The sequence below is a fragment of the Lepisma saccharinum genome, chromosome 28 (assembly GCF_977018435.1).
Source record: "Lepisma saccharinum chromosome 28, izLepSacc3.1, whole genome shotgun sequence".
NCBI lineage: Eukaryota > Metazoa > Arthropoda > Insecta > Zygentoma > Lepismatidae > Lepisma > Lepisma saccharinum.
In genome coordinates this window covers 27767619-27784547 of record NC_139256.1, presented here as the reverse complement: position 1 = coordinate 27784547, position 16929 = coordinate 27767619, and the positions used below count along the sequence as shown (strand labels likewise).

General features: G+C 37.5%; 1 protein-coding gene across 1 annotated transcript in view; it reads left to right on the top strand.

The window, feature by feature from the left end:
* Positions 1–16929, top strand: part of rsh (Rap GTPase activating protein radish) — a 666322-nt gene that overhangs the window by 216566 nt on the left and 432827 nt on the right. Inside the window, exon 3 of the mRNA XM_083113954.1 lies at positions 7175–7637. Coding sequence (XP_082970080.1) covers positions 7175–7637 — 463 coding nt within the window. The remainder of the gene's footprint in view (positions 1–7174; positions 7638–16929) is intronic.

Here is a 16929-nt window from a genome sequence, read left to right as displayed (position 1 = left end):
CTACTGCATGTAGGTAGATTTGGGCACAGATGTCGGAAGCAGGGGCGGGTAGGGCATACTTAAACAATTATTATAGTATACAGGGCGAATATGTCACTTGCTGAAATTGGCAATACAGTGTTCAAATTTTGAATGTCACTGTATGAAGTCGTGCTGTATGGTTGGTTGGTTGTTTTTTTTTTAACTTTAGTGGGTGCTTCCTAAGAGGCTGCGCAGGAGAAATCTCAAATGTTAAATGAAAATGAGTTTCGATGACATATCGTTTGTTGGGTCTGTTAGTTTCAAACAACTTTTGTTAGTTTCGGTCAGCGTTTTTGAATGAGTGCCAAAAAATTGTTGTACAGTTTCGTAGAGACTGTACACCGTGGGTCAATACTATTTGTAGTATAAGAACATGTTATTGGCAAGCGAAATTGACTAAAAAGTTATCGTAGGTTGAGATGAATATTTATCCTCATCACAATGTGCGAATTAACAGGGGGGTGCCAGGGATTCCCCCCATAAAAATGGTTTCTACATAAGTTGTTTATTTTTGTAAGAGAAAAAATATTAAGCAAGCATTAACAAGCATTCTGTTTCCATTTTAAAAAATTGAGTGACCTCCAATTAACTTGGAAATTGCCCCATGCTAAAACATACGTAATGGCAATCTCTTTTTTATATTTGTTTATATGCGGTAACAGTCACATGGGCGGCACAGCGCATCAGACGTTCGAAGATTAGAATTAAACTCGATTTCTTGTAATGTACATAAGCTGAAGCAATCTTCAAGTTGAACTCAGCTGCTTTTTAATGCTTTAATTCAAAATTCCCTAACTCTTTTTTTATTTTTATTTCAGTCAAAGAATAATAAAATAAAACCGACATATTCCTAAATTAATTAAAATATTTACCCCAGTATCAAAATATTGACTTTTCGAAACAATCCAACAGATGTCTCAGAAAACATTATTCTTGTAGTAATGGTGGGTTCATCAATTATTACTCTTGTAATTAACATGAAACAAAAAATATAATGATATCAAATAAGCTTAAAAAATAAATACACTTTGTTGTCACATCTCTTTACTAGAGAAACTCTTTTCCTACCTTTTTTGACACTCATAGTCGCATTATTCAATGACTATTTTATAATAATGTGCACAAAATTGTAATAATATTGTAAACATTTTCAGCAAACATGATATTATTTAGCAATATTTTTTAAAATATAGATATTATGAATTCCGTCACCTACGATTGTTTTCCGAAGAAAGAATTCAACAAATGACAGACGGGACAGTCGTCCAAAATGGGAACGTTCGGTTTCTCGCTGATTAATGCTGCTTGATCGATTATCTTACACATGTGTTCTCTATCCTCAGTCACTATCTGTTAAAACGCGGACGTAGTGGGTTGTCTCAGTTTTGAACGCCACCGACCAATATTGAAATATGCTTTAACTATCTTCAATTAGGCAAAACGTTAACAAACAAAACAACATTTATTTAACTTATAACTTCATGTTATAAAAAACTACATGAAAGACATTTAACAAAGACAAAAGACAATCTCTCTGCAACTCGACTTGTTCACAGTATCTCTTCTACAATCTTTTATCCTTTTCTTAACTTCTATCAATTATGGAAAATTTTTACCCAAACTATTTCTCCTGATCTTGGCATCCAAGATTCTGCCTCATATTTATTATTCTCTACCTTTTCATCTATTTGGCAATTTGGTAAGTTGAATACACTTCTCGGCTGATAACTCATAATTCTTTCTGCCGGAGACATTCCTAATCGTTGCCACTTCGAAAATCTTAGATAGTATAAAATACAACGCGTACTTTCTTTCTTAATAAGCCTTTAACAGTTTGCACCCACCTTTCCGCTAAACCATTACTTTCCGGATTCCAAGGCGGTGAATGTACCAATCTTATTCCATGCTTTTCACAAAATTTCTCAAATTGATTACTCCTGAAAGGCGGTCCATTACCTGACACAATAACAGAAGGATAACCAAATATCTAAAAATTTCTGTTTAAACATTCTTCTCCATTTGTCGATCGCACCTGCCATATTTCTGTCCATCTAGAGCAACTATCAATGAATAGCAAAATTTTCCTTCCTCCGTATTCAAAAAAATCAGCATGTATTCTTTCAGAAGGAATATCTGTTTGTTTACATCCGACATATTTGTTTTTGCATGTACTCCTTTGAAAACTATTGCATTCTACACATTGATTTCCCAATCTGTCAAGATCCTCGTCTATTAAATGCCACCAGTAGAATTCTCTAGCCATCATCTTCATTTTAGGTGTACCTACATGTTCTGCATGTAACAGCTTCAACACTGTTTCCCTGCATTCTTTAGGAATTATTATACGTCTTCCCCACATAAGGCATCCTTTGTTCATAGTTATTTCATTCTTCCTTTATTTGTTAATGTAGATGTTTTTTTAAAAAAAATACGAACGTATTTCCTGTCTCATTGTATTTTTCATGGGCAACGTTTTTTTCAATAACGTTTTTGTAACCAAATTTTCCAGTAGACGTCGAGTTGACAGTTTCTTATGAGTACCTTATTTTACCTAACCGGTTATCCAAAACGGAGACATTGCAGATTTTTTACAGAAATGTTTTTCCTGCCTTCCCTAATGTTTTCTTTACACAAACAACCTTCTTTCCTGACAATCTATGACCTACTCAGAAAGGAAAAGATTTGAAAAATTGTTCTTTTATTTATAACTTTGCTTTTGGTAGGCTAAAATATGGTTAGTGTCCCTATTTTGGACGACTTTATCCTACTAATAATAATGGAAATTATACGGAAATCCTAAACGTGTTACTGTTCTTCACATGTTTCGATAGAATGAGAGAGCTCTCTAAGTTTCCATTGTATTGAAAACCAGATAAATATTGCAATATGGGATGCGAATCTAAACATATGGTTTCTTATGTAAAGCCATGAAACTCTATGACAGATTCGATATATCGTCAGCGTATAGTGGAGCCATGTGATTGCCCGATTTCCATTATTACGCTTACGGAACCTGATGGACATCACAAATTAGAATCTGACATACAGCTGAGTTTGACGGAATTATCCATCCCCACTGACACATAGGGCAGGACGTTACATGCATGCAGAATTGGGTAATATGCAATCAACGATGAGTTAGGTTACTGTTACGAAGGTAATATGCGAACTCGATATATACACACGGAGGAAAGGAAGGGCATCAAGTTTAATGTATGCGCTTCAAATGCATCAACAGATACAACCGTGAGTATAATTGTCGGTTTGTCGTCGACCTAAACTTCTGACCCGATGTATTTTCAATGCACCAAGGGAAATGAAATGATCTGATGAATTATGAGACTCGGTGGAATTAGTTTGTGCATTTGAATAAAATATTAATGCATTTTCTTGGATTTACGAGTTTCATTGTATCATTTGTTCATATGACTGATTAACTTTCCCTTCAGTTTTCTGTTTTTCTTAATAACATCTCTGTGTTATTCTCGTTTTGTACTATTTTAGAAAAAGTAACAAGATTTCTCAGACAGTAAATGACACATTATGAAAGATCAAGAAATTTACTTTTTCTGGAAATGTCAGGGAAATTTACTGTGTTTAAAAAAAATCAATATTTTTGTGGAAGTGCACTAAAGATAGGTTCTTGAACAAAGAGAAAAAGGGCAAGAAACAAGTTTTTTATTTCTTGTGGACAAATTATAGTACAGTTTGATACACTGAATATTACCGGTAGTTACAGAAAAAAGTTTGAACGTTTTGAACTATTTTAACTAGAAATCTGCTGCAGTATGTAACCATTGCCATTTACAACTTCTTGTTGGTGTTTGTGTTTGATACACATTAGGATTAATACATACACCTACATTTCATTTATATTATTATTATTTATGCTATTATTATTAGGATATATTGTGAAATAAAGAATTCTTTGTTTATTATTAGTTGGTATGTGCCGAGGATTACGTAAAAGCTCATCCCTGACGCCCCTATCCAACAGTCATTTCCTGTGCAGTTTTCCATACAGTTATTATTTTCAACTTCGTTTAGTGGTTCTCTAAGTGTGGCGTTTAGCTAAAATGTAGTGCCCTTCTCATACAAATGTGTAAATACAGTAAAACCTCGTTAATCCGGACTATTGGGGGATAAGTTGACAGATTTAACGTAAGTCCGGATTAACTGAAATAACTTAAAGAACAGTAGGAAGTGTATTAAAACTCCGTTTATAGCAACAAAACACGTTTATTATGGTGTATTTATAGGTCATAGGCCATCAGTGGTTGACTGTCATCAGTGGTTGACTGCCTTTTCTTTGGGAAATTCCCTTGTTCACTTCTAGCCACATTTAAAACTTGCAGTACACTTTAATTTTTTTGTCTTTTACCTGTCCGGATTAAGTGAAGTCAGACTTATCGGAGTCCGGATTAACGAGGTTTTACTGTACATGAATTGCCGTAACGACTTAGACTGGGAAATGTTGGGTCTTGGTCTGGAAATCTGGGAAAGTAGTGAATTTTGTTTTTACAAAAACATAGGCACCCTGAAAGATAAAGAACGGAGGAAACAAAGAGAGCCAGAAGAGAGAGATACGTAACCAAGGACACTTAAGCAGAGGTCATCTAAAAAATGTTGTCCGCTCTTTTGTCCTGGACGTCAGTTTTCTCGGATGTCTAGTGGTTTTACCTTTTATTGTGTTTTATTTATTTCATACAAATGTACAGATATTACCGGGTGATCCGTTTGGAATATCAGAAAAGTAAACCGTTATGTACAATAGTACGTACCTCTGAGCAGTGTGTTGTAATATATGCAGTAAGGATGTAAGGAGTGGGTGCAGGTTTACAGACTTCAGCCATGTTGCTGTACTAGTGTGTATGTAATACTCGAAAATCTCACATACCATACGAGACATTGTGCGCTGTTGTGGCGTGACCACTATCTTTATCTACCATGAACGCTGGCGCCACGCGGCTGAAGTCTGGGAACCTGCACTCACTCAAAACGTACATCCTTTCTGCATACATTACAACAAACTGCTCAGGATACGTGCATTAACCACTTTTGCACAACGGTTAATTTTTCTGACATCTCAAACAGATCACCCTATATGTTACAAATACATATAGACAATAATGAAAAGATAGAGGTTTGTATGCCTTTATATAGGTCCTTTGAAGGTCGTTTATGTTAAAGTTCATGTGGTGTACCTATTGATTATTGTGGTTTTACAACGTTAGTATTTATTCTATTTTGGTTTTAGAAGTGTTTATTGGAACATATTCAAGGAAATATGGTTATACAGTTAATTTTGCAGTATGATGGTTTTAAGAGAGTATTCAGTTATGGAAAATAAGTGGTTTTAGGGGTATATTTATTAAATGAAATTGTTTCATATAAAGGTAAAATCATAAGAGTTAGATATTAAAAGAAATAATAACAATAAAGTAAACAAATACGAAGCTATAAGAGTGCGAATGGTATTAGTTTCTTATTAAGTAGGGACTGTTTCAATAAATCTCTGTATATATAAAAATGGATGTATGTGTGTGTGTGTGTGGTTGTGTATATTTGTTTGTTCCGGCATAACTCTCGAACGCCTGGAGCGATTTCAACCAAACTTGGTACACGTATCACTTGCAACCTAGGAAGAAATACTTGGGTGTAAGACACCCCTGGCACCCCTAGGGGTGAGGGTGGGAAGGGGTGAGATGTAAAAATAATCGAGAACCACCGATATTAAATCCCGCACAAACAGACATCCGTGACTCTATGCAATCCGCACAACGATATTGTTTCTCGGGTTGCCTAACATTCAGGCTGTGCTGCAAATGAAATCCATAGTTTTCGTGACACTCCCAATGCGGTTTAACTTCAAGTTCATCACCTATCGGCATGGGGGTTAGAGGGGGTGAAAAGTAAAATGCCACAAATGACCTAGATTAGTGTCAAATCCATAGTTTTCGGAGTCGCTAATCTAATTGGTGACATTCACGATCACATTTAAAATTAGTTACATTTTACACTATAGTTATAATTCATTATTTTTCTGTCTAATACAAGATTGGGATAAATAAATACCCGGACAACGCCGGATAATCATCTAGTTTGATATAATTTCGTAATCTAATAGCGTTATCAATTCTTGTGCAACTGGTCTGAAAATTTAACAGATGTAGAAACACCTGAAAAGTCAATGTGTAATGTGGTATGATGTAGTATGAAGACGACTCTTGATACATGTCTTGTTTTTAGTGATGAGGCCATATTTCACACGAACGGCAAAATCAACAAGCATGATGTTCGCATTTGGGGCGAACAAAATCCACGTTCCACACTCGAGCAACTGAGATATCCAATAATAGTGGTTGTCTTCTGTGCCATCTCCAAGAATTATCTTCATGGCCTGTTTTTCTTTGCGGAAAATGTGATCGGCGATGATTATCTGCAAATGCTTTAGACCTGGCTAATGAATACTCATTGCAAACGAACATTAACACATCATTTTGCAACAGGACGGGACGCCACTTCACTGGAAGCTCACTGTGCGGAAGTATTTCAATGAGACACTGCCAGAGCGATGGATCGTGCATGCTAGTGAAGAAGCTAATGTGCTTTTGAAATGTCCACCACGTTCACCAGACCTCACCCCCTGTCATTTTGTTTTCACTGGGACTATGTGAAGGTCCTCATCTATGTTTCTTACACTTTCTACAAGACTAGATGAACTCCAGCAGAGAATCATTCCCGCACTGGAGACTGTAACCACAGACATTCTTCAGAGTGTTTGACAGGAGCTGGACTACGGACTTCATGCGTGCCGCGTCACAGGCGATGTACATATTGAACACTTGCGAACAATCATTTGCGTCAACCACATATCTTTGAATTTCTTATTCAATTTTATATGTAAAACTCTTATTGGGTTGAGCATTACACCTGTGAAGTTGTTGACATCTAGCCTTGTTTAAAACCTTGCTTTTTTTTGCCTTTTGCCTGTCCGGATTAAGCGAAGTCCGGCTTATTGGGGTCAGGATTAACGAGGTTTTACTGTATATAAAGTTTATAAAACGAGTATGGTAAGTATTATATATAGTAATTTATAACCGAATCAAAAGTATGCAGATGAGTAACAGGTTGCACCTCTTCTTCTTTTCAGATGAGTTTTGCGAGGAGTTTCCACACAACCTCTTGCAAACCCCAGGGTACTGGATTGAGTGCTCTAGGCAGAAGATCACTTCGGACACGATCTGGGACGAGTCAGAGTCCGAACACGAGCTTCAAGAGGAGGAGGAAGAGGGGAGAGATAGCGAGGAACGGGACGAGGGGCCAGCACGCGAAGAGGAGAGAGCGGTGGGTCGTAGGGAATCGGAGGGAACGAGTGGTGTGGACCTGGACGCGGGTACGAGCTGTGATATGGATGAGTTGCCTCGCAAGAAAACAGTGATCGAGGAGCAGTGGGAGAAGAACCAGTGCTTCGAGTTGACTTCTGTCGAGCAGGAGACGTACGAGAAGTATTTTTACGGGACGGAACACTGGAATTACTTCACGAACGATGAGGATCTTGGGCCGGTGATACTCAGTATCAAGCAGGAGACGCTGAACGGTCGTGATCAGTTCAGGTAAGTGAGTGCATGTTCTATTTTTGATTGTGTAATTTCTTCTTGCTGATCTTGTTGTCACTACTGGAAAAGTGTCTTGCCATCTGATCGTCCATATCTTGTTGCCGTCATTTGTAGGTGAAGAACTGATAGATCTGATCTTATTGCCACCACTTGTAGGTTGATGTCTCGGACCTGAAGAGCTGATCGTTCTGATCTTGTTGCCGTCACTTGTAGATTGATTTCTCGCGTATGAAGAACTGATTGTACTGATCATGTTCCCGTCACTTGTAGACTGATGTCTCCCGTTTGAAGAACTGATCGTTCTGATCTTGATGTTGTCACTTGTAAGTTGAAGTCTGCTGCCTGCAGAATTGGTCGTTATGATGTCTTGTTACCGTCACTTGTAGGTTGATGTCTCCGGCCAAAACACTGATCGCTCTGATCTTGTTTCTGTCACTTGATTATTGACATCTCGCGCCTGAAGAACTGATCGTTCTGATCTTGTTACACTCCCATTATCCTTGCCATCTTGCACCTGAAGACCTGATCATTGTGATCTTGTCGCTACCACTTGAAACGTCGATATTTGCATCCTGCTACCAACCAACTTCTGTAAACCCTAGTTGGCGTATTAACACTTTTTAAGACCACAGAACCTGTCAGAGGGCTTTTCACTGACTTACGTGTCTGGCGCGCATTAGTATCTGGCATTTTAGAACTAAACTCTACAATTGTCGCCACCATGGTAGGTCAGAGACGAAACATTTGAGTATCTGTACAGTTCTACCGCAACAATAGCTGACGAAGACTATCTTCTAACAGCCAGGGACCTTCAAAATGTGTTTCATTCCTTCTTATTGGCGAGAGGAGTGGGATGAGGTGAGCAGGATCGACCTTCGTTACTCATACCGTTCCTTCCCGTCGAGAAAAGATAATTTTAACTCGGCTTCGAATTGGATACAGACATTTGACCCATGGTCATTTTGGATGACTTTTCCAATATGTCGTGTCTGTAATATTATTTTAAGCGTTCGGCATATTCTTCTCGAATGTGCCAATATCACTTTCCTGAGGCAAAATTTTAACCTTTAAAGGTATCTCATCCGTGTTTTAACAAATGTTTCTAGGTTTACGGAAAGACTGGATATTTCCCACTGTCTTTGAGGACATTTCTAATGTCCCCTTACCTTTTAAATGTGTTGTGAATGCAGTGGTGTACGCAAGGGGGGATTACGGGATTTAAACCCCCCTCCTTGAGCTTTTGAAATATTATGAAAAATGCAAAAAAAAAAAAAATGACCAATTTATCACTGTCAAGGACCTGCGACAGTACTACTACTACTACTACTACTACTACTACTAACTAATAATAATAATAATAATAATAATATAATAATTTGAATTATTATTCCCATGCAGCACGGAGAAAAGCACAGCATTCCAAACACGCGTCTTTAAGAGTGAATGACTTTAAAATAAACACAATTTCTTGAAAATAATATACAGGGTTTTCGTAAATGATTGTCGGGGTTACAAACAAGCACTGTATTTTACATAATAAAGATAGATACATGCAATTTTTTGCAAAATGTTAGAAAACTCACCAAGTTTTTATGACAAAGTCACAAATGTTCCATGTGCTCGCCTCGCGATATCCTGCAGATATCTAAGCGATAGTCCATTTCCTGCCACACTCGGGATAGCATATCACGTGTAACACTGTTGATGGAATTCGTTATGCGTGTTTTCAGTTCCTCAATGGTAGTGGGTAATGGGAAACTGTATCTTTTACATATCCCCAGAGAAAAAAATCGCAAGGAGAAAGGTCAGGGGAACGAGGCGGCCATGATGAAAGGTATTCATCCTCATCACTCCCGTGCCCAATCCAACGTTGTGGTAATGTTCTGTTGAGCAATGATCGCACTTCACAGTGGAAGTGAAGTGAGGCTCCATCCAATTGCATGATGAAGGTGTTAGAATCTTCTTCCACTTCAGGATAGCCACTCATTCCACATATCCAGTAATGTCAATCCCGTAACCGTTTTCTCCATGAAGAAGAATGGGCCGTGCACCTTTCTCGTGACACAGCACAAAAAACATTCACTTTAGGCGAGTCCCGAACCAACTCAACAAACTGATGACGATTTTCCGTTCCCCATATGCGCACATTGTGTGTGTTTACTTTTCCACTTAGGTGGAAGGGCAACTATGATTTTAAAGAGCAAAAATGTTGTTTTGTATCTTGGCTGTAACAATGTTCAATGATCATGTTTTTTTGTGTGAACATTGAGCATTAACTATAGAAAGTTCTTGGTTCGTTGAAAGCGGCTAATGTATAGAGAAAGGCTAGGCCGACAAGAATAACACAGTCACCAGTCCGCATTCCCGCGGCGCGTTTGAATTTCTGAATTCAAACGACAATAAGCTTAATTATTGTAAAATGTTTTGTTGGTAACAACAGTGAGACAATCCAGATGTGAATTATCGGGGATATTTATTCCGGGAATCCAATCAATTCCGGGAATCGAATCCGGATCTCCCGCATGGTTGTCAGATGCCATACTGACCAGACCCCCGCAGCTTCTTGAATGAGTTCCGTACTTTGATTATTTCAATTTATTTTAATATATTTTCTTGTTTTTATGGATTTTCTTTACACTTAAAATGTCTCGTATCGTTGAGTAGGCAATAATTTTGTAAGAAAGAAAAAATGCTCTAGAATTTGTTAAAAATCGAATTACTAGAAATTAATTTCGTTTTATTGCTTTCATAAATACTATATTTATGTAGACCTCTACTACTTTATAGTAGTAGTGGTATTAGTAGTATTATTAGTAGTAATTCAACTAATTAATTAATTATAAGTATTTTTAATTAATTATGAGTATTATTATTTAATTAAAGTATAATAAAACAATGGTAATATGAATTTGGTGAAAGTTTTAGATATAACCACCTCCTTTATGAAATCCTGCGTACGCTACTGTGTGTATGTCCTGTGTAGAGCTCTTTACATCTTCGGGCTTATACACCCCCTATTTAAACTCTAAGGTAAGATGAAGAGATTCTCTCTGGCTATAGCTCAGGTGAGTTGTGGAAAGGATTACAAGCTTTTGAGACACAACGTCACTCTCATCTTCACTGTAAAAGATGAGAGTGACGTCACTTCTACCCTGAAGATGAGAATGACTTTAGCTCTCGAGAGCTTGGAATCCTTTCCACAACTTTCCATTCGTCGCCAGGAAAGCTTCAAGTCTTACATCCAAGATAATAATTTTAGATAATGGTTTTCCCCCGTATATTCTGAAGGATGAAAATTGGACACTCACAAAACTTTCAACTCATTCATTAACGATGAAGAAAAATACAGGTTTGTCGAAATTTGACTTGTTCAAAACTGTTTTAGATAAATTCCGTTCCGCGAACTTCTTGAACATACCAGTCATTTTATACAGCTACAACGCAACACCTCACTAATTACATCACGATTTGTGTTCATTACTCCCCGCTAGTGGGCAGAAAACAACGGATTTAAGCATTCCCGAATGACACATTAATATACAAAATGAACGAGATTCCTCAGAACCCAACGCTAAATGCAACTTCATTTTTGGCTTTTCCTTTCCGTCATCTTCATAATTGGAGAGGAACCGGTGCTACATTCATTTCTCTATTTTCTCCCTAATGGGGGGAGGGGGGAAGGAGGCTGTTCCGCGCTGCTTGCTTTCGTCTCTGAAAAGTCGTGATGCCTTTTAAGACTTCGATTCTTTCGTTTTTCTTTCCCGAAGAAGAGCGGCTTTTGAAATCGACTCCCTCCCCCTCTTAAGTTTCTTCCAACCGCCCCTCTTTTCCTTCTCGTAATTCACAGACGAATATTTGCCAGCCAAAGGGAACACCAAATCTCTGTTTACGGATCTTACCGATGTCAGAAGGAGATTTATTCGTCCGAATTAGGAAACATATTTTGGAGAATCTAAGATGACTTCCTGCTTCGAGGAGTGTCTAATGTTGGCCTTTGCCTGTCTTGTCTGTTTGATTGTTGAATGCGCCTAGAAATATATAAACAGATTTTTACCAATGTTAGTTTGTTGCGTGTAGCGGTGAGCACAATTTAACTTTTCTACTTACAAGATACCCCTTTACATGCTTTGTTTAATTTGATTCATTTTAATTCGCTTTTCTGCCACTTTTGGCTAATCGTGAAGATTAGGTTGAATAGTGATAGAATGAAATGAATGAAGTGACAATCACAAACAGAAATGGACATTTAGGACTTGCGTTTGTAGATGTAATTTGAGTCTGATTATGTGAAATGGCAATATTCCGTTTAACCTTTACTCGTATTATGGTCGATATTTCAAAACTCCTGTTTTCTTATTATCTTGATACTTTTATGTTTGGTCGAAAATAGTTACAGTGGGTTAAACGAAGCTTTGGCACGTCATGTGGATGCACCCCCCCCCCCCCGAGTCCAAAGTTACGTATGGAATTTGGCGCGAATTTAAAATTCTTACACTTATTTGACAAAAAATGTTATGACTGGTAGATTATTTGACCAATCTACTTCGGGTAACTTTTGTTTTGCAGCTACAACATCAGGGCATGCAACCGTGCAGAAATCAAAACGTCAAAGCCAATAAGACGAGTTGGGTAAGCCACGGCCCCAGCTTTCAATAAAAAAAATCATAAAAATGGGGAGTTTACCCCCTCTTCCCCCTATTTCGTGAAGGGCACAAAAACTTTAGCCTTATTTTAAAAGAATGGTCCTTTCTCAACCGAATGAAAGTCATTTCATGTTCCTGAGTGCATTACATTATCGAATATGTGAAACAAACTCCCCATTTTTATGCTTTTTTTCATTGAAAGTTGGGGCCATGGCCCACCCAATCCCTTTCATTGGCTTTGGCGTTTTGATTGTTACACGGTTTCATGCCGTGATGTTCTAGCTGCAAAAAAAAGTTACCAGAACTAGATTGGTCAAATTGTCTACGAGTTATAACATTTTTTGTCAAATAAGTGTACGAATTTAAAATTCTCGCCAAAGGGCTCGGCGAAACCGGGGTTACCTCCTGATGAACCCCTCGGCAGAGTAAAGGTTAATTGAATTGGAATTGCACAGACCCTTTATATTGTTAATATATTTCTGTGGGGGGATGAGAGGTGGTAATACGTAAGGCTGAAATGGAGAACACATCTGCTTGTACCCTTGATTTTTTGGAAAGTTTGCCTTGAAATCCGGGAATTACACTTGAATTTTATCAAGGGGCTAAAGTGGACACCCTGCTTTAGACCCGCTCCTGAACACACACTACGAAACATTTTGTTCATCGTCTAATGTTGTTGGGAAACATGATGGTAAGAGACCTGTAGGATGGCCAAGACGAAGATTGGGGGATAACGTTGAGATGGACCTAAAGGAAATCGGTAAGGATCGAAAAGATTGGATTGATCTTGCCCAGGATAGGGACAGATGGAAGGCTTGTGTTGCGGCAGCAATAAACCTTCAGATTTAAGAATGCTAGAGAGTTTCGTCTAATGTCTCCATACACACACACACGCATACAACATGTGGGAAAACTTTAGGAGACCCGAATCTCGACGACGCATTTATAGTCTATGACGCATAACGGAGAGTCAGAAATCTTGAAACTGACGGTAAACAGAAGAGACACGATACATCACTCAAGCAACGACGGAGAAGACGTTGGTGTGACGTTATCGAGGAAGTGACGTTCAAAACAATTGACAGCCGATATACGTCACTGAACTTGTATGTATTGCTACCATGAATCACTAACAGATGACGTAGGTTTTTAGATTTTGCTTTAGCCATGGCGTTCTGAGATTTTTTTGTATTTATATTTTCCCTATCTTACGTCAGCTTTGGCTAACTGAGACGATGAAGGCGAATTTATGAATTGTTTTTCTACTTAGCTCTACTTATATCGTGTTTTTTTCTGTATCTCTCCTTTTTATCCAGAATGTTTTTCATATTTTCTCGGTTTCATTTTCCTTTTTTATCATGTTCTCTTCTTTTCTTAATCAGGCTTTTTCTCCCTTCGTCTAGTTCTCTCGCGCTCTCCTCCCTTTCTCTCTCTCTCTCTCTCTCTCTCTCTTTCTCTCTCTCTTCCTGTCCTCTCCATATATTTTTAACTTCTCTCTCATCCTTTCTCCCCTTCGTCTTCCTTCCTTTTCTCTTCTTTATCTCCACCTTTCACTTCTCATCCTTTCTCTTTGTTATCTTTCCTCGAGCTATTTTTATTTCTCCTCCTCTCTCGATCTTTCTCTTTCCTCTTTTGATCTCTCTCTCTCTCTCTCTCTCTCTCTTTTCTCCTGTCTCCATCTTTCGCGGTTCCATCTTTATCTCATTTTTCTGGGTGTCTATCGCTAATTTCACCGATCTCCCTCTCTCTCCCTCCCATCTTTCCTCTATTTCTCTCTTTCTTCTCCTTTCTCGCTGTCACTCTTTCCTATTCCGAAATCTCTTTTTTTCTCTATTTCCATGTCCTCTCTATGGGTTCCTCTATCACTAATTTTTACCTATCTTGCTCTTACCCTCTATGTTTACCGTGGTCTCTCTTTCTCGCCTTTTTTACTCCTTTCTTTCTCCATCTTTATCTCTTTTGCGCTGTTTTTCTGTTTCTCTCTGTTCTCATATTTTCTTACTTTCCTCTTTCTTTGTCTTCTCTACCTTGCTTGGTCTCTCTCTTTTGACGTTTCAACTTGGTTTTCCACAAACTACTTCTATCTTTAGTGGCACTCCTCTTCTTCCTTTCGCGATCTGTCTTCTTCTTTCTCGGCCCTTCTGAACTTTCTTTCTACTTTACCTCTCTCTCGACTTCATCACATGAAATGATCTCTACTTCTCCCAGCTAAACTCCCATTGCTCGGAGGCAAAGGAGCCAGGAATAATAGACATTTCCTGCGTTTCTATGCAACCCACAACGCAGTGCGGTTGTGTTGGTTGCGGGCAGGTAAGGGGCTGACGTCAAAGCCAATTATCGAGGAACTTTACAAGAGAAAAATTGAAAGCGAAACTCATGACTCTGGGATAAGCGAAAGGAATGTTGGTTCTTTTTCCTTCTTCTTGAGCGAACAGGGTTACTCATTGCAAGTTCTTAGCAGCATACACTAAAGCAGAGAAGAGAAAAAAATTACTAAGAAAAAAAATTTCCGAAAAGAACCTACTCAATGAATTCCAGTTAAGTTTTCAGATTGGCTAAATTTGGTGTTGAACGAGTAAAGTAAGAACGTAAGTAGTTAACCATTGAACCCCAAATATATTTTCCGTTTTTAGGCTACAAAAAAAAGATGTGACTCACAAGATAAGAGAAAAATATTAATAATTTATTTCATCCTTTCTATGGGTTTTCCCTAATTTTATGTATTTCCTTCCTTCTTTCTTTCATTATTTATGTATCCTTTGTTTATAATACTTGTTTATTTCTTCTCTTTTTCACATCTTTAATTTTCTTTCTTTCCTTCCTTCTTTCTTTTTCAATCTCTTCTTCTCTTTAATTCTCATTCATTTGTTTCCTTCTTTCATTCTCTTAACCGTCCCTCTCCTTTAATTTTCCCCTTTACTTATTTATCTTTTTATTTCTTTCTTTCTGTTAACCCTTCCTCACTTCCCATTTACCCCTTTACGTATTTTTCTTTCTTTTTTATTTTAACGTTTCCTTCCTTATCTCTTTTTTTAACGTTTCCATCTTTATCTATCTTGTTTTTATCATTTCCTTTCTTCTTTCTCTATTTATCATTAATAATTTTCCTTTCCTTTCTTCAATTATTTTATCTTTCCTGCCCCTTTCATTTTCCCTTTTTCTTCATCCCTTCTCTTTCTCATTTTATTTCCTTTACTTTTCTTTGTGCAATCAGTTTGTTTCCTGCTTTCGTTTTATCCTTACTTTCGTCTTTGTTATCGCCTTTAACATTTTTACTATTCTCGTCGGTTAAATACCCAAGTTACGATTTTTGTCTATTTTTCGATTATACATCGGAGATACTGTATTGATACAAATTTTATGACCTTCACAATTTATTTTTAAAACATTCAGATTTACTGTATGAAAACAGTGAGGCAATGAAGTAAACTATACATAATTCTATTATGTTAAACATTTTTGATGGATGTAGTAATTACATTTTCAGAATTTTCTGAATATTATGTATTTACATTGTACGAAGTGATGATCATTTTAATACTTCGTTAATTCGTTTAGTAAATACATAGAAACAAAACAAAATTAAGTCTTGTCTCTTGAATACGAAACGATTGAATAATAATAATAATAATATTTTTATTATTATTATTATTATTATTATTATTATTATTATTATACGATATAAGTAAGTAAGAGGTAAAAGACAAACCAAGGCTGAGAGCGGAGTGTTCATTTAGTCGTATTGGAACGTAAATCAGAGACGACACTTAAGCAGCTTTTACATAAAGCATAGCTGTTTGTGTGAGTAAGCATTCAAAATTTAGGGAACGAAAACGTATTTAAGTCGAAAAATCACAGGATTGCACTAACCTCAACGATCGCGGCGTATAATTTTAATGTACTCTTACGAGAAATTTAACGTTTTTATTGAATCATTCTAGTATAATATAAAATTCCTAAGAATATATAAATATCATTGGATAATAATCAAAAGAACAGAAGAATTCATGGAAAAATAAACAGCATAAAGATTTCTTTCAATGAAGGGGATAATTCATAATTGGGAAAATAGATGCGGTAGATATAAATATGGAGAAACTAGTACTCACATTATCCGCGAAACTGTATATGTTAAACAATTTTGTGTTTCCTCAGGTAACACATCGACACCAAAACCTGCTTTTCCAGCAGAATGGAGCACCTCCACACAGGCAGTTGGCAGTCCGGAACATATTGAATCAGGAATTCCCACAAAAATGGATTGGGAGAGGTGGTCCAATTCCTTGGCCACCCCGGTCGCCTGACATTACTCCCCTGGAATTCTTCCATTGGGGGTATTTTGAGGACATGGTCTATGCAACAAAAGTGACAACTGTGGAACAGCTTCGTGAGAGGATTCGCGGTGCTCTTGAGACAGTTACGCCACAGATGCTGCAGGCAACCTGGAAAGAAATTATGTATCGCTTCGACATTCTCCGTGCCATTCGTGGGGCACACACAGAAATTTACTGATTGCACAGACAAAACTGCATACCTATGTGTATTCATCGTTGCATAAATCGTCTCAATGCATTAGATATGTGCAGTACTACAGTCGGTTAAAATTAGGGCGTTTCAATTCGGACACCCTGTATAATCAATCAGAC